The sequence below is a fragment of the Pongo abelii genome, chromosome 2 (assembly GCF_028885655.2).
Source record: "Pongo abelii isolate AG06213 chromosome 2, NHGRI_mPonAbe1-v2.0_pri, whole genome shotgun sequence".
Classification (NCBI taxonomy): domain Eukaryota; kingdom Metazoa; phylum Chordata; class Mammalia; order Primates; family Hominidae; genus Pongo; species Pongo abelii.
In genome coordinates this window covers 179,789,733-179,808,686 of record NC_085928.1, presented here as the reverse complement: position 1 = coordinate 179,808,686, position 18,954 = coordinate 179,789,733, and the positions used below count along the sequence as shown (strand labels likewise).

Here is an 18,954-nt window from a genome sequence, read left to right as displayed (position 1 = left end):
ACATCCTGGAGCACCCTCCAGCACTGTTTTCTTAGGACTTGTGGAGTTGGAGTCAGTGCATTTGGGGGGAGGATAAAAAAGTGAAACCATTTACTGAGCTAGCTCCCCAGGAGTAGCCCTGTCTAAATCTCCAAATGGTGAAATTGGCTGAAAATGACCATGGAGGTGTCTTGGGTGGGGGGCCAGAACAGTAGCAAACTGAGAAAGGCCTGGGGTGATGGTGGAATCAGGGTGGGGCAGCCACGGCTGCAGGTCATGTTTAGATTTATGAGTTAGCACCCCTTTCCTTCTTCTTTTCCACCTAACCCCCTGAGACTCTAGTCAGCTGTGCTGCTGTGCATGGGGTAATTGTCTAGTTCCATTGCTGTCTGTTGCTGGGTACATCAGGGCTGGGCCCTGCTCTAATATGAAAGGAAGATTTTAAAAGAAAAATGGAATGTCTAATTGTGACTTTCAAAGCAGTGCTCTAAGTGCATGGAACATTCCAGCCCTCATGAGTGGAGGCGGGCTCTGCAAGGTCCATTTTTAGGATTCCCTGTGTAAAATGTTTCTTGGACCATTCTGGAACATAATGTTACAGAAAGAGCTATTTTATTGGAGAGGAAACCATGAAAACTGTAATTTCAAGAATACCTCTGCTGGGCATGATGGTTGACACCTTTAAGCCTAGCACTTTGGGAGGTCCAGGTGGGCGGATCACTTGAGGCCAGAAATTCAAGACCAGCCTGGCCAACATGGTGAAAATCCATCTCTACGTCAAAACAAAACAAAACAAAACAAAGCACCTCTGTTTATCCCTTTAGTTTAAGTCCTTAGCCCTCCCATAAAATATAAGTAAATTTCAGGAGAGATAATAGATTGAACTTTATGAATCCTTTTTAGCTTCAAATCATACCAGACCTTACCCCTAACCTCCACACCCCCCGACCCACATCCCCACCTCCAATGCTAGGCTCTTCCAGCCACTCCTGCCTGGGAGCTTTTGAGCTTACCCTTTCTTCTGCCTGGGATACTCTTCCCCCTCTTAAAAAGCTAACTCGCAGTCCTTCAAAACCCAGGCAATGTCACTCGCTGTTCCAAGTCTGTTCTCCAAGGCATGCTTAGTTTACTGTGGGTTCCCTGACCACCTCCCATCTCTTGGCTCTTGTTCCACTCAATCAATGGCATACAGGTCCATCTTCCCACCAGGTTAAGATCCCCTCAAAGACAAGAACTGTCTCTTGTTCCACTCAATCAATGGCATACAGGTCCATCTTCCCACCAGGTTAAGATCCCCTCAAAGACAAGAACTGTCTCTTGTTCCACTCAATCAATGGCATACAGGTCCATCTTCCCACCAGGTTAAGATCCCATCAAAGACAAGAACTGTCTCTTGTTCATCATTGAATCTTTTGCATTTAGAACATTAACTGGCCCACAGTAGATTCTTTAAAACTATTTATGGAATGAATGAATTCTTTACTGCCAACGTGTTTCAGTGGGGTGCTGGTGCAGGGTTGGGGGTAGAGAAAATATGAATATGCAAAGAGAAAAAGGAGCTTGCTCACAGAGGAAGGAGGTGGGGGTCACCGGAAGGTCGAGGTTGCTGAAGGCAAACTCCTCTGGGGACAGCTTTGCAAATGGCCAGTCCCTTTTAAAGGCATATTAAGTCTTCAGGTAACTAATTGACAGCTGTAATTTAAGATGTGTTGACACACTTGATGCACTTGCCAAAGTCATGCTTAATGACTTATATCTCACACAATGAAATAGGGCAAAGTTAAAAACTCAAATTGCTTTGAGTTTGTATTGGCTGCTGGATCCTGGGTTACATCATTCTTATTTTCATGTTAAACATTAACAGCAATAAAAAAACAGAAAAAGAAAGGTGGCGGGGGGCACTCACGTAGGGGAGGATATTTTGATTGAACACAGGCTTGACAGAATCTTATTTTCTTCTTAGAAATCCTAGAAAACAGAAAACAACAGGAAGATGTCTTATTGAGAACTACCCCCATCAACTTCACCATGAGTCAAACAAGGAAGAAAACTTCCTCAGAAGGAGAAACTAAGCCCCAGACTTCAACTGTCAACAAATTTCTCAGGGGCTCCAAAGCTGAAAGCAGAAAACAGAACAATGACCTTAAAACAACTGATTCCCAACCCAGCGACTGGATACAGAAGACAGCCACCTCAGAGACTGGTAAGCTGCTGGCTGCTGGTGTTTTGCTGTTGTATTTGTTTTGTTTTCCTTCCACATTTAAAACATTTTTATTTTTAATTTTTGTGGGTACATAGTAGGTGTATATATTTATGGGGTATATGAGATGTTTCAATACAGGCATGCAATGCCTAATAATCACGTTGTGGAGAATGGGGTATCCATCCCCTCAAGCATTTATCCTTTGTGTTACAAACAATCCCATTATACTTTTAGTTTTATTTATTTATTTATTTATTTAGAGACAGAGTTTCGCTCTTGTCCCCCAGGCTGGAGTGCAATGGCGTGATCTCAGCTCATAGTAACTTCTGCCTCCCGGGTTCAAGCGATTCTCCTGCCTCAGCCTCCCGAGTAGCTGGGATTACAGGTGCGCACCACCATGCCCAGCTAATTTTTGTGTTTTTAGTAGAGACAGGGTTTCACTGCGTTGGCCAGGCTGGTCTCGAATTCCTGACCTCAGGTGATCCTCCTGCCTTGGCCTCCCAAAGCGCTGGGATTACAGGTGTAAGATACCATGTCAGGCCTCTTTTAGTTGTTTTTAAATGTACTAAAAGAGCATAAAGGGTTGTTTGTAACACAAAGGATAAATATAGTCACCCTGGTGTGCTATGAAACAGTAGATCTTATATATTCTAACTATTTTTTCTGTACCCGTTAACCATCCACACCTCCCCCACCAACAACACACACACCCTTCCCAGCCTCTGTATTTCTTTACTTTTTAGAGTTTTCTTCTAAAGTGATCTTACGGGTTAAACTAAAGATTTTAAGACTTTTGAGACTAAAGACTCAAACTATGAGTCTCTGTGCTAATCATTTATTATGTTACTTACATGCTTTAAATGATTCATAATTTTACTTTTAAATTGTTAAAAGCAATATAACACTACAGAAAGATTTAGGGAAAATACCGATTTTCCTTTCATTATAACACAAATGATCATTTCTTTAAGGTTCTTTTCAGTCTTTTTTTTCATGTGCATGCATTTATGTTCTGTCAGTCAGCAGTCAACAAATATTTATTGAGTACTTACTATGTGGTAACCCCTGCTCTAAGTGTTAGAAATACAGCCATGAGAAAGACCAAATGCAGATATAACTTCGGGTGGTGATAAGTGATATGAAGAAAAATAATACAGGCTAAGGAGACAAAGAATGATGGGATGGGTGCTATTTAGATGGGGTGGAGGAAAGAAGTTTTCGATTTGGAGGCATTTGAACAGCAATCTGAATAAAATCAGCTTTGTTGAATGAATGAATAAAGCCAGCCACTTAGGTATTTGTGGAAATAGCTTTCCAGGCAAAGGGACTGTACATGCAAAGGCCTCAGATAGGACTGAGCCTAGAGTGTTTGAGAGAGAGTCAGGAAGTCAGGGATGCTGAAGCAGGAGGGGAGACATGGAGAGGAAAGGGTAGTGGAAGACAAGTCAGAGAGATCACTGGGGCCAGATTTGCATCTTTTCCACAGTTGTAATAGCTTACAGATCCCTCCTGAGTTTATATGGAGTTGTGATCCTGCTTCTGGAACATATTATTATATTGCTCAATTCCCACACTGCTACATGATGCTCATATGCATAATTTTCATGGTTGCATAATATTCCATCACATTCACATGTCTTAATTACTCAATGAGTTCCTTGTTTGTCCTTCGGTGAGTATCTTTGGCTTTCTTTCTTTCCCATTCCCTGTTTCACCATATTTCAGCTATTTTTAAAGTATAAATTTCCAGAACAGGGATTGCAAATTCAAGGGTTATGAAAATAAATATTGTCAAATCTCTCTCTAAAGTTATGTGTTATGTGCAATGTCATCAATATATTATCTACCAGATTAAAAGCATTTTAAAAACATTTTAAGCATATGCAAAAATAGAATAAAGAATCCCCACGGTCACCTACCTTTAGTAATTATCAGTTGGGCATGGTGGTTCATGCCTGTAATCCCAGCACTTTGGCAAGCTGAGGCAGGAGGATCGCTTAAGGCCAGTAGTTTAAGACCAGCCTGGGCAATATAGCAAGACTCTCTCTCGGTCTGGTGCAGTGGCTCATGCCTGTAATCCCAACACTTTGGGAGGCCGAGGCAGGCATATCATGAAGTCAGGAGATCGAGACCATCCTGCCTAATACGGTAAAACCCAGTCTCTATTAAAAATATAAAAAAGTAGCCGGTTGTGGTAGCAGGTGCCTGTAATCCCAGCTACTCGGGAGGCTGAGGCAGGAGAATTGCTTGAACCCGGGAGGCGGAGGTTGCAGTGAGCCAAGATCACGCCACGGCGCCACTGCACTCCAGTCTGGGCGACAGAGCAAGACTCCGTCTCAAAGAAAGAAAAAAAAAAAAGACTCCATCTCTAGAAAATAGTTTAAAAATTAGCTGGGCATGGTGGGGCATGCCTGTGGTCCTAGCTACTCTGGAGGCTGAGGTGGGAGGATCGCTTGAATTTTAGAGGTTGAAGCTGTGGTGAGCCATGATTGCACCACTGGACTCCAGGCTGAGTGACAGAGCGAGACCCTCAAAAAAAAAAAAAAAAAAAAAAAAAAACCCATGGCCAATTTTCTTTCTTTCTTTCTTTCTGAGACAGAAAAAAAAAAAATCAACCCATGGCCGATTTTGCTGCTTTCTTCCTTTTTGAGACGGAGTTTCGCACCGTCGCCCAGGCTGGAGTGCAGCAGTGTGATCTCGGCTCACTGCAACCTCTGCCTCCCAGGTCCAAGTGATTCTCCTGTCTCAGCCTCCCAAGTAGCTGGAACTACAGGCATGTGCCACCATGCCCAGCTAATTTTTTTGTATTTTTAGTAGAGAAGGGATTTCACCCTGTGGGCCAGGCTGATCTCAAATTCCTGACCTTAGGTGATCTGCCTGCCTTGGCCTCCCAAAGTACTGGGATTACAGGCCTGGCCAGGAGCCACTGTGCCTAGCCAATTTTATATCATTTATACCTACCCTCCCTTCCATCAGATTGTTTGCCATCAAATGCCAAAAATAATACAGTTTTAGCAGCAAGTAGATTCAATGTATTTTAAGTATGTTTTTATAAATAGGAAATTAAAGTCTGTCTTTAAAAGAAAACCATCTCTATCAGAAAATTGTTCATTTTTGTTCTAGAGTGTGATTTAGAGCATCAGGAAAGAGGTTAATGAATAAATGTAATCGTGATTAAATTAACAGTGCAAAACCAGGCCGGGGTCATCCCTGCTGTGCAACACCGACCACCCAAGCTGCTTGGTTCTTCATTTCTATTTCTCCCAAAATTCTATGGCTCCTGGAGTCATGTTAATTCTGTCCTTAAATAGCTCTCCCACCTGGTTCTTCCTCTCCATTGCTGCTTCCTAGCTCTCATTGTCTCTTGCCTGGACCACAGCAATAGCTTCCTAACTGGTTTCTCTGCTTCTAGTCTTGCTCTCTTGCCAATCTGTCCTCCACACTGCCATAGTGCTCTTTCTAAACCACAGATACGGTGGTGTCTCTCGCCTGCTTAAAATCCTTCACTGAGTTTCTCTCACCTATATTCCCAAGCATGGCCTTCAAGGTATTAGTGATCAGTTGGATATTGGATATCTCTTCATGACCTTTGCCTTCTCCCACCTCCCACCACAGCGCTGCCCTCATCCTCTACGTGTGGCCCTCTGATTTACTTATAATTCCCTAGACTGGCCACATTCTTCTCCCATCCCCAGCAAGTGGTTCTTTGTGGCTAGAAAGATGTTCCCTCGTGTCACCATCCTCCTCTGCACCCCTCCCTGACTTATCCCTCCCTCATGTCCACCCACCTGGATGATTCCCACTCTTCCTTTAAGGTGCAATCCAGGCACCAGTTTCTCTTGGAAACTTCCCAAGACCCTCCTCCCCCATCTGGAATCACCAGACTTGAGGTACTTATTGTCACTGAAGTGTGGAACCACAACTCCTGCGTGCCTCCGCTTCTCATCTATATGGTAACGGGGGCTTTCTTGCTGTCTCTTTCATTAAACAGGCAGCTCTTTGAAAACAGGAACTTGTTATCTTGGTTCCTGGTACAGTACCACCCATGTTACCAATGTGTAATAATGTTTTATTAGTGTCGAGTGTTTTGCTTGACAAACCTTGACAGATTTCAGTTGGAAAGGAACTTAGTGAGAGCACTAAGAACCAAGAGCTTTGTTCAGAGCTAACACAGCTAGGAAAAGGCCTCAATCTCCACAGAGCCTCTCCTGTGTGGTTACTAATGCGCCCCCCATGGGTGCCTCCCACCCCACTCCAGCCTAGCTGCAGCAGCCCTGACTCACCTGTTCTACACACTGAGCAGTGACATAAGGTATTCTGTGAAGAGAAGGTTTCATATATTTTTTTCTTTTTTTTTTTTTTTTTTTTGAGATAGAGCCTTACTCTGTCGCCCAGGCTGGAGTATAGTGGCGCAATCTCGGCTCACTGCAACCTCCGCCTCCCGGGTTCAAGGGATTCTTGTACCTCAGCCTCCCTACTAGCTGGGACTACAGGTGCCCGCCACTACACTGGGCTAATTTGGTTTCATAGGTTTTTTTTGTTTTTTTTTTTTGAGATGGAGTCTTGCTCTGTTGCCCAGGCTGGAGTGCAGTGGGACGATCTCGGCTCACTGCAACCTCTGCCTCCCAGATTCAAGCAATTCTCCTGCCTCAGCCTCCCAAGTAGCTGGGATTACAGGTGCATGCCAGTACGCCTGGCAAATTTTTGTATTTTTAATAGAGATGGTGTTTTGCCATGTTGGCCAGGCTGGTTTCGAACTCCTGACCTCAGGTGATCCACCTGCCTCTGCCTTCCAAAGTGCTGGGATTACAGGCATGAGCCACTGCACCCGGCCGGTTTCACAGATTTTTTAAAAATTGAAATACATGACCTGTGAGATGTCCAGGAGTCTCATACATTAGTACTCACATTTATATTTAAGTGTTTTGATAAAGATTTATCATGATGATTTATTTTGGTAATTGAGGAACTGTAAAACCAATATTCATTCATTCAATTGTTTGCTCATTCAACATATATTTACCAAGTACCTCTCAGGTAAAAGGCCCTGCAGGTTATCCTGTGCATAGGAGGTTCCAGTAAGTTTAAATCACGATGCTCTTGAGAAATGAGCCAGGCATTTCATAGATGAGTAAACCAAGGCTCAGAGAGGTTAAGTGACTTGTTCCTCGGACAGACCTGTGATTTGGACCAGGTCTTCTGACTGTACTGCTTACTCTTCAGTCACATTAAACATGACAGAGCACCCAGTGGGATGTGGACTGAGAAGAGATTTCTGCATCTGTCAGTTTGTAGGTTATTGTTGGTGACCTTTGAGAAACAATGTATTTGGATAGAGGAGTGTAGCAACCAGAATGTAGAGGGTTAGCTTGTAAATGTGGGGAAGGAGTTGGGCTGGCAAGTGGAAACCACTCTTTCCAAACATTTGACAGTAAAGGAAATGCTTGACAGAGCAGTGTCTTGAGGAGAAAACAGAAGAGTGGGTTTGGTGGGGCTGGAACTTGAGGATGATTGTAGGTCGAGAAAAAAAGCTTAAAAACAAAAGAGAGACAGCAATAAGATGCAGTGCAGAGAAATTTTTTTAAATACAAAAATGAAACACACACACACACTATAGGCTTTGGAACAAACTATTCTGGGCTCAAATTCAGGTTCTGCTTCTTCCTAATTAATCGTGTCTCTAAGTTTCCACATCTATGAAATGGTCTGTGACTCGTTTAGACAAAATGTCCTGTACTTGCTGGCACCTAAGGGGCAGTCCCTCCCTGTCTCCCATCTGCAATTCTGCTCTGCCCCACCCAAAATTAGGGTTGCCAGAGAAAATACATGCAACAGTTGAGGCATACAATAAAACAATTCCTTGTCGATTTAAAATTTAAATTTAACTGGGCATCCTGTTGTTCTTCCTAAATCTGGCAACTCTACCCAAAATTAAATGCCTTGTGTCCAATGTGCCAGAAAAATGGAAGGTGAGAGTGGAAGGTTAAATGGTGGATGCTGCTGCCTCCTACTGGTGAAATGTGGTAACACCAAGCATTCCCAACAAGGACGCGTATCCTACGTGTGGTTTTCTTAGACCAAACAGGAAGCCACAAGACTGCTGTGGATTAGAGGTGTAGCTTTTATTATCCTGCTAATCATTTGGTCTAAATTTATTACTACTGCAAACCTACTATCTTTTAATTTTCACTGGTACCAATGTATTTCTTCTTAGCTATGTGGTCTTACACCTTTTTGTCAGGGTTAATAAAATATTACTGCTCATTCCAGAACTTATTATTTCCTATTGGATTTAAATATACATAATCTATATGTTTAAAATTGTATATTTCACTTACAAAACCACTTTAAAATCACTGTCAGTACATGTATATTCATTTTTCCTTAGAAAATTATGATGTATTTTATGTATGTCTTAAATGCTGGCACCTGGCCGGCCATGGTGACTCACGCCTGTAATCCCAGCACTTTGGGAGGCCGGGTAGGTAGATCACCTGAGGTCAGGAGTTCGAGACCAGCCTGGCCAACATGGCGATCCCCTGTCTCTACTAAAAATACAAAAATTAGCCAGGCATGGTGGCAGGCGCTTGTAGTCCCAGCTACTCAGGAGGCTGAGGCAGGAGAATTGCTTGAACCTGGGAGATGGAGGTTGCAGTGAGCTGAGACTGTGCCACTGCACTCTAACCTGGGTGACAGAGTGAGACTCCATCCCCCCCAACAAAAGAAAAAGAAAGAAAAAAGAAATGCTGGCACTTGCAAGTAGGCGAAGAACGAGTACATAACAGGTGCTCAATAAAATGATAGCTTTTATTATTATAGTGCTATCTGTTTTTTTCTTTTTTTTTTTTTTTTGAGATGCAGTCTCTCTCTGTTGCCAGGCTGGTGTGAAGTGGCACAATCTCAGCTTACTGCAGTCTCTGCCTCCTGGGTTCAAGAGATTCCCCTGCCTCAGCCTCCTGAGTAGCTGGGACTACAGGTGTGCACCACCACGCCCGGCTAATTTTTTGTATTTTAGTAGAGACAGCATTTCACTGTGTTGGCCAGGATGGTGTCGATCTCCTGATCTCGTGATCCGCCCGCCTCAACCTCCCAAAGTGCTAGGATTACAGGTGTGAGGCACCACGCCAAGCCACTATCATGTTATTATAGTGTTATTACAGAGGAAGCTGGTGAGGGTGCCACAGTAGTCCCTAATAACAAGAAGGACAAACGAGGCTTTCCAAGTTCACTTTCCGGCAGGAGTTGAGAAAAAGCAAAAGCTCTCCCAGGCCTAGTTTCTCTGGATTTGTGTTTGCCAATTGAATGGTCTAGTAACTGACCGGCAAGAATTCCACTCACTCCCTGTAGCCATTTGAAGCTCCTTGATGGTGATTTCAGTGCTTTCCCTTCTTCACCTGTTTGGTTTGAGGAGGCAAGTATCTCTGCTTCCCCCCTAGCAGTTGCATCCACCAAAGATATGTGTGCCCTTCAAGTTAGCAAGCATCTCAAAAGCCGGGCTGACAGGTTTACTTCTCACCCAGGAATGCAGCTCTGTCTTCATGCTGAGAAGCCCAGGTCAGGTCATGATAGAAAAGCCACTGAGTTCCTCAGGCTCCTGAAGCAGTGTCTGGGCACCTGGTGGCAGGAACAGTGGTTAGTTAAGCTTTGTCCCTAGTAAATGGCTCTGCCTCTGAGTTGAGGTTTTTATAAAAGAGCAAGTCAGAGTTATGCAGTCTTTTCACTTGTCTGATTGTGCTCATTATGCATCTTTAACACATCCATCATTAACAGCGAATTCTTTTTTATGCTTATCACACAGCTAAGCCTCTCGGTTTAGAAATGGAATTGAGATCCAGTATGGAGAAAAATGAGCATTTCCTGCAGAAGCTGGGCAAAAAGGCTGTCAACAAGTGTCTAGATTTGAATAACTGTGGATTAACAACAGCGGACATGAAAGAAATGGGTCTGTATGCAGTAGACTTTGCGTAGAGAAAGATAGGCCCTTTCCATTGAGATAAGCAGATAAAACATACTCAGCTACCCACCTAGTAACCCCAAGTCTGCTGAGTGGTCCCAGACAATTGCAGAAACAGCATCGCTTTTTTTTTTTTGAGACAGAGTCTCGCTCTGTCACTCAGGCTGGAGTGCAGTGGCTCATCTCAGCTCACTGCAAGCTCCGCCTTCCGGGTTCATGCCATTCTCCTGCCTCAGCCTCCCGAGTAGCTATTTTTTTTTTTTTTTTTTTTTTTTTAAGAAAAAGGCCAGGCGCAGTGGCTCACGCCTGTAATCCCAGCACTTTGGGAGGCCGAGGCGGGTGAATCACGGGGTTAGGAGTTCAAGACCAGCCTGGCCAAGATGGTGAAACCTCGTCTCTACTAAAAATACAAAAATTAGCCAGGCGTGGTGGCAGGTGCCTGTAATCCCAGCTACTCGGGAGGCTGAGGCAGAGAATTACTTGAACCTGGGAGGTGGAGGTTGCAGTGAGCCAAGATTGTGCCACTGCACTCCAGCCTGGCGACAGATCGAGACTCCGTCTCAAAAAAGGAAAAGAAAAACAAGTTAATTGATCCTTCCTCAAGTTTTGAAGACTTCAGCTGAGTTTAGGAAAAGAGGCTGTATGAAATCTTACAGACATACCCCTGCATTTTCAGACTGCAGTTTTTTGGCAGAAATAGAAAACATCCCAAGAAATAGAAAATGTAAACATCACAGTTTCTCCAATTGTACAGCTGAGGGCTCCCTGCTTTGCCAAAAGTCAGCATGCCCACCCCTGTCTATTCTCTTACAGTGTAAAACTATGTCCTGTGTATGTAGGAATTGCATTTTATTTACTACAAATCACAAGTCACATACACATATCTGTATTTTCTTCTGTTCACTTCTAGTTGCCTTGCTGCCTTTTCTCCCAGACTTGGAAGAACTGGATATCTCCTGGAATGATTTTGTAGGTGGAACCCTCCATTCCATCACTCAGCAAATGCATCTGGTCAGCAAGTTAAAAATCTTGAGGCTGGGTAGCTGCAGACTTACCACTGACGATGTTCAAGCACTGGGTATGATGAATGCATTTCTTAAAAGATGGATTCGGCCGGGCTCCGTGGCTCACGCCTGTAATTCTAACACTTTGGGAGGCTGAGGCTGGCAGATTGCCTGAGCTCAGGAGTTCGAAAACAGCCTGGGCAACATGGTGAAACCCCGTCTCTACTAAAATACAAAAAGTTAGCCGGGTGTGGTGGTGGGCGCCTGTAATCCTAGCTACTCAGGAAGCTGAGGCAGGAGGATTGCTTGAACCCAGGAGGTGGAAGTTGCAGTGAGTCGAGATCGTGCCACTGTACACCAGCCTAGGTGACAGAGCAAGACTCCATCTCCAAAAAAAAAAAAAGAAGAAGAAGATGGATTCACTCAATGCACCTTTGCAAGCTGAATCCTCAAGGGCAAACTATCTCTGTTGCCTACTCCGTTGGGCATCATGGTCAAGGGCACTATGCTGTATTGGGCACTTGTATAACTGCTAAAAAGCTATGTAAGCCTGTGTCTAGGTCTGTGCTAAGCTGTGTGGATAGAGAAAAGAACGAGGCTGATCAGGTCCCTGCTTTCATGGAGTTTATTTATTTATTTATTTTTATTTTTATTTTTTTGAGATGGAGGCTCACTCTGTTGCCCAGGGTGGAGTGCAGTGGTGCAGTTTCAGCTCACTGCAACCTCTGCCTCCCAGGTTCAAGCAATTCTCCTGCCTCAGCCTTCCAAGTAGCTGGGATTACAGGTGTGAACCATCACACCCGGCTAATTTTTGTGTTTTTAGTAGAGATGGGGGTTTCACCATGTTGGCCAGGCTGGTCTCGAACGCCTGACCTCAGGGAATCCACCCATCTCGGCCTCCCAAAGTGCTGAGATTATAGGCGTGAGCTACCGTGTCTGGCCTCATGTAGTTTAAATGGAGGTTACTGTAAAACATGCTCACACTGGGTCTCAGTTACTTCATGTGTAAAAAAGAGGAGTTAGAGTAGACAGAATTAAGTTTTTTTACAATTCCAAAAGAATACTGCTGTCTTCTATTTTCCCACCCACATTTTGAAAAATTAAACAAAACAAGATTTTTAAGTTAATAGTTTACCTAGAACTAGAACCTCCGTTAAGTTAGTTTCGTAGGATTAAATTTGTACAAAGTCATTCTACTTATCCAACTGCTGTACTAAAATGCTTGCTGGTTTATTAGATGTCTTTAACACTTTTTATTCTTCTTTTGATGTAAAGTTTCTTATTTTCATGACTTATTTTAATCCTTTACAGTTATTTAAAGATTTCTATAAAAACAACACATTTTATGCCAAGTATCTCTGCTTGTCAGTCCCTCCCTGGAAATGGGGGCAGCTGACGTCCCCCGGCCCATGCTTCCTATAGCTGAGGAGAAACATTACACATCTCAGGTTGGCCAGATCCTACTTCAAATCCTAGTGCCCACCCACCCCCCCCACCCCCCGGCCTTTTTTTTTGAGACAATGTTTCATTCTTGTCGCCCAGGCTGGAGTGCAGTGGTGCAATCTTGGCTCACTGAAACCTCTGCCTCCCGGGTTCAAGTGATTCTCCTGCCTCAGCCTCCCAAGTAGCTGGGATTACAGGAGTGCACCACCATGCCTGGCTAATTTTTCGTATTTTTTTGTATTTTAGGCATGCACCACCATGCCTGGCTAATTTTTGTAATTATTTTGTATTTTTTGTATTTTTAGTAGATGCTACTTCAAATCTTAGTGCCCATCCCCCACCCCCCCTTTTTTTTTGAGATGGCATTTCATTCTTGTCCCACAGGCTGGAGTGCAGTGGTGCAATCTTGGCTCACTGAAACCTCCGCCTCGTGGGTTCAAGTGATTCTCCTGCCTCAGCCTCCCAAGTAGCTGGGATTACAGGCATGCACCATCATGCCCAGCTGATTTTTTTGTATTTTTAGTAGAGACAGGGTTTCACCATGCTGGCCAGGCTGGTTTTGAACTCCTGACTTCAAGTGATCTGCCTGCCTTGGCCTCCCAAAGTGCTAGGATTACAGGCGTGAGCCACCATGCCCAGCCCCTAGTGCCACTTTTAACTAGCTTTGTGAACATGAACAAATAATTTAATTTTTCTGAGCCTCGGTTTTCTTATATCTGAAATAGGGATAACCTCCCTCTCAAAAAATTGTTGCAAGGATTAAACAATTTCTGTAAAGTACCTACTGCATGCCTGGTGCATAATAGGTGCTCAGTAACTGATAGTCCTTCTTTCTCCATTCTGTCATCTAAAACCACCTTTCTGTGGGTTTACATGGTCAGTTTAGCCCCACATTAAGCAGCTGGTTATCGTGCAGCAGACTCACAACTTTAACATACCATTACTCAGGTGTGAAAAGACAACTTTCTTATTTTCTGTGATTAACCTGATCTTTTTCCTGATCCTCCATCCTTAGAAAACAAGAAAATGAAATTTCTGCCCTGGGACCTGTTCCAAACTTACCTGGTTGAGAAGGGAGTCTGCACTGTTGTTGTTCTGATGTTTGTGCCCTTTTCCCTCTCCCAGAGTTATTTCTTCTCTGGAAGGACATCTGCATCCTCTCCCATCAGGAGGGGCTTACCTATCATCCATACTCTGTCTTCTTCACTCAGCCTTAATGCAGATGGGGTATAGGGAAAATAAATGGTTTCTTGATAAGCGAACATAAATCAGAAGGCATTTCAAAATTGTTACACCCATTATAACAGTTTAGTACTGAGTGGCAAATGCATGGCACTCCAGTACGATGACCACTGCAGACATAACTAATCAATCATGAGCTCTTTCTCCCTGATCCTGGGGAACACCTCAGGGCTATAGAAAGTCACCCCCAATTGACTGGTAATAGCACAAAAAATGATACCTGTTCATTGCTGGCTTAAGATGCTATAACTCCTGGAGAATATGCATTTTAGCATGGGGTTCCTGGACTTCTAAAACCTTAATCCATGGAATGAATAAACAATGGTAGAAATTCAAACCTAGGGACAGGTAGTTAAAGGGGCTTCTAGATACAGGGGACTTGCCAGAATGCTTAATTGTTTGCACATTGAGAAAGTACATTTTCCATGTATGTGTTTACCCGCAAGGCAGTGAAAATCATTCCTAAGGGCGGATCTGTCTGGTCACTTCTCCTATTCTCTCCCAGCCTCCACTCTGCAGCCCTGGGAGCTTTCCTATGTGTAATGGTTTCAGAAATGTTAGTTTTCATCCCGTTTCACTGCACCCTCCTTTACCCCTTAAGGCAGCACGGCCGTTATAAGCTTCTAGTGCCTGATGCTCTGTTATTAGTTTCTCCCTGTGGTGGTCAGTTCAGGTAGCATGTGATATTCCTCATATATATATGTGTATATATGTATATATATATATGTATATGTGTGTGTATATATGTATATGTGTATATATATACATATGTGTGTGTGTGTGTATATATATATATAGAGAGAGAGAGAGAGAGAGAGAGAGACGTGATATTCTTGACGTTGGAGAGAGCTTTACCTCTGTGGTGGCCAGTTATCTGCTTTGCCTCACTTCTATCCCTGGTCAAACTTCTCAGAAATGCTGATCCCAGAGAGGGGGGCTAAGGGAAAGCAGATGAACAAAAGCAGCTTCCTAAAACCACCCTACCAATAGGTGGATTTTTCTACAACAACAATTGTTTAGCTCATATGCATGGCTTCAGAATTTTGGAGGGATTAGAATGACTGTGCCTGTAAATCTAGAGAAGCACGCCCTGCTATGAAGGAATTGGGTTCTTTTCTTCTCTCTGTTCCTCGGTGCCAAACAGGACAGTACCGGGCCCAGTTTCCACACTCCATTAATCGTGGTTGTGCTGATTCTGAAATGAATTCCCTGCCTTTCTGACTAGTGACCAGCAGAATTTTCGGGCCATTTGTTAACAGGAGAAGCACTTGAGATGATTCCTGAACTTGAAGAGCTAAATTTGTCTTGGAACAGTAAAGTGGGAGGAAATTTGCCTCTGATCCTTCAGAAGTTCCAAAAAGGGAGCAAGATACAAATGATTGAGCTTGTGGATTGCTCCCTCACGTCAGAAGATGGGACATTTCTGGGTAAGTGGAATTTGAAGAGAAAAAAAAAATGAAGATGCCCACTGGATAGCTTGGGAATCTAAGTTTGCTGTGTTTTGTCTTATTCTGAATTTAAAGAAGGGTATGTAGGAGGGGAGTGGAGTTTTACGTCACTATATCCCCAGGTGACGTAAAACTCCACTCCCCTCCTACATAACCTTCTTATTTGGATTTCTTTCTTTCTAGGTCAACTGCTACCTATGCTGCAAAGTCTTGAAGTACTTGATCTTTCCATTAACAGAGACATTGTTGGCAGTCTGAACAGTATTGCTCAGGGATTAAAAAGCACCTCAAATCTGAAAGTACTGAAGTTACATTCATGTGGATTATCACAAAAGAGTGTCAAAATATTGGGTGAGTTAACAATGGCTGGATTTAAGATTACATGTGTAATTATATATGATATACATATAAATATATATATTGAAAAGTTACTAGGAAATATAGCAAAATATAAACAGTGGTTGTGCTGGGGAATAAGATTATGGGTAATTGAAATCTCCTTTAGGCTGGGTGCAGTGGCTTACATCTGTAATCCCAGCACTTTGGGAGGCTGAGGCAGGCGGATCACTTGAGATCAGGAGTCTGAGACCAGCCTGGCCAAGATGGTGAAACCCCACTCTACTAAAAATACAAAAATTAGTTGGGCGTGGTGGCACATGCACCTGTAATCCCAGGTACTTGGGAGGCTGAGGCAGGAGAAATCGCTTGAACTCAGGAGGTGAGGTTGCAGTGAGCTGATGTGGATGACAGAAGAGACTGCATCTCAAAAATATATATATTTTTTATATTTTATTTATTTTCTAAATATTTTACAGAGAACATACGCTTTCATGATTATAAAAATAAGCCTTTAATATGACTGACTCTGAAAAGGCCAGTATATTTTAGGTTGAGATAAACACTGGGAAAAATAAAGTTTCTTTGCTGCTAGAACTACTAGGTTTTCTCTTTTGAAAGTGTTAGCATTATTTTATGCTCAGTAGTAGGAAGGAATCGGTACTGATAAAAAGAACGGCTTCGATGGCGTCCACAGTTAAAACTTACTCCCCTGTATATAGTATCCATATTAATGGGAATAGGAAATGATATTGTGTTTCCCCTTCAACTTACAGAACCTGTAATATTCACTGGCAGCTTGAATAAGTCTAAAAATCTATGTAAACTCCAATGCTCAAGTGTAATAGGAGAGGATGCTCAAGTGTAGTTGCAGGATTCATGTCAAAACCCTTGGCAATGTATGCAGATCTTAGGGAGTGTGTGTGTGAAATTGTGGTCAGGTCCACAGAGGGCCAGATGGTAGGAAGTCTACCCTTATTCCTCCTTTTGTCTTTTGTGAACACAGTGTGTTCCCTCAGCCTCCCTTACTGCACCATGGCCCCGCCCCTGTTCCACACCTTCTTACCACCTTGCAATATGTCGGAATGGTAGTAGAGATGGGGTTTCACCATCTTGGCCAGGCTGGTCTTGAACTCCTGACCCCGTGATCCACCCCTCAGCCTCCCAAAGTCCTGAGATTACAGATGGGAGTCATCACGCCCAGCCTGGTTTTTCTTTTTTTAAGAGGTGGATCTCACTATGCTGCCCAGGCTGGACTCGAACTCTGGGGCTCAAGCAATCCTCCTGTCTCGGTCTCCCAAGCAGCTGGGACTATAGGTACACCACGGTGTCCAGCTATCAGAATGGGATTCTGACTTTCTTTGTAGATACTGCTTTTAGGTATTTGGGTGAGCTGAGGAAATTAGATCTTTCCTGCAATAAGGATCTAGGTGGAGGTTTTGAAGACTCGCCGGCTCAGTTGGTCATGCTAAAGCATCTGCAAGTCCTGGATCTTCACCAGTGCTCGCTAACAGCAGATGACGTGATGTCACTGAGTAAGTATATATTGCAGAGCAAAGGAAAGACTTTTGGAATCTTGGCCTATATTTGGAAACTTGGAAATTTTAATATGTACACTTAAATTTACTTCTTATGAAGTTATTGGAAAGATCAATTCATAAAAGTTCTGCGAATGCCCCAACGTAGTACTTGGCATGTATTAAACGCCCAGTAAATGTTAGTGAATCTCAGTTCCACCTATACCTGTCTGCAAATGATAGATTTGGCACTTAGGGAAAATTTTGAATTTATGTTGCCTTTTAGAAATAAATCTCTTAGTGTCACAAAATTGATTACAAACAGATTACATACCTGTAACCAAACGCCAACACAAAGGGTATTGAGGCTTTCTGAATAATAAGTGAAGTCAAGCCACTCAGATACAAACGAAGTTACAGAAAAAGAGTCAGCGGAGTGGTGCGTGATGGCTGTACGTTACTGCTTTGGGCAACTACACTTATTTTCCTACTGCAAACATAGTTCTGTAATTACAACATGTAATATATAAATGCAATTTCCCATAACAAACAGAGCAAGCATAGCCTTGAGATTAAGGGTTTTATCCCATCTGTGGCCACAATAAGCCTTCAATGGACATCCAGAATCTGACTGTGGCTCACCATCTAGACCTCCACTACCCTGGTCCAGGCCACGGTTATCTCATGCTTAGATTATTGCAAGAGCCCAAATGGTCTCCCTGTCCTCTATCACTCTGACTTCATTCTCTCCCGCTCCTCCTCACAGACTCCACCCTGGCCACTGTCCTTGCTGATTCTCAGACATGCCAGGCATGCTCTGGCCTTGGGCCCTTTGCCCATGCTCTCTCTCTCTAGGTCATGGGCAATTCCAGGCTAGAGGTGTCTCGTTTAGCATCTCCCCACTGCTCAAGCACAGGTACCTGCACATGGTTGGCACCAAGTAAATGCATGTTGAATATGTGAATGAATGAATGAATGAATGTACAATGAGAATAAAGGTAAGTTTTTGGTTGTTTATAGTACAATTTGGGGAGGAAGACCGTAAAATATGTTTCTAGGTCTAATACATCTATCTTTTTAAGCCTGCTAAATTATCTTTCAGACTCTTATCTCTCAATTTGGGAAAATGGGAAGAGTTCAAGACTTTCATGAAGATTTTAAAATGACAAAATAATCCCTTTTTGAGCTTTGCGTGGAGCATTATGGGTTCTTACCATCCCCTTTACTTATCATAGCCTGAGCGTCATACCTAGGAAGACATTCAGAGTTATTAGCCCACCAGATTCCCTTGGTACAACTACATAACATGAATACCACATCTCATTTTGCTCCTCAGTGCTGGAGAACCTCAATTGTTCCCACTAGTATAACGGAGGACTAAGCCTTCCTTACCTAGGTTCACAGCCACTGACATGGTGAATGGCCCTGGAAAACTAATAATTATTTGATAACTGTAATGAATTGCATTGCTTTCCTTCTGCTTAATTCTGAAAAGATGGAAATGAAAATACATCCTGCTTTATACTTTACGCTGTTAAATACCTGAACATTCTTTTATCCGATCATTGTAAATTGCTCCAAAGAAATGGAATTATAGATCCTTTAAGCAATAACTACTGATGAATCCTCTAATGGTGTGGGGCACCGTGCCAGGGGCTACAGAAAATCCCAACTCTCAGGGAGCTTCGGTATGGCAGGGGCAGGAGTAAACCGACGCATATCCAAACTACATGGCGAAATACAAAGTGCTGAGGGGGTTGGAAGAGGGAGAAATGGTTACACCTGTTGACTTTACAAGTGCCCATCTATCTGCCTTCCCTGCCTTTCC

At 43.2% G+C, this 18,954-nt stretch overlaps 1 protein-coding gene across 2 annotated transcripts in view; it reads left to right on the top strand.

The window, feature by feature from the left end:
* The first annotated feature begins 1,507 nt into the window (after positions 1–1,507).
* Positions 1,508–18,954, top strand: part of LRRC31 (leucine rich repeat containing 31) — a 32,384-nt gene continuing 14,937 nt past the window's right edge. Inside the window, exons 1-7 of one of the 2 annotated variants that reach the window (XM_063722325.1) lie at positions 1,508–1,656; positions 1,943–2,182; positions 9,981–10,124; positions 11,047–11,214; positions 15,085–15,252; positions 15,457–15,624; positions 16,977–17,144. In XM_063722325.1, the coding sequence (XP_063578395.1) occupies positions 2,008–2,182; positions 9,981–10,124; positions 11,047–11,214; positions 15,085–15,252; positions 15,457–15,624; positions 16,977–17,144 (991 nt within the window). In that variant the 5' untranslated portion in view covers positions 1,508–1,656; positions 1,943–2,007. Of the gene's footprint in view, positions 1,657–1,881; positions 2,183–9,980; positions 10,125–11,046; positions 11,215–15,084; positions 15,253–15,456; positions 15,625–16,976; positions 17,145–18,954 lie in introns of those variants that run through there. The other variant, XM_024245022.3, reaches the window with a different exon arrangement.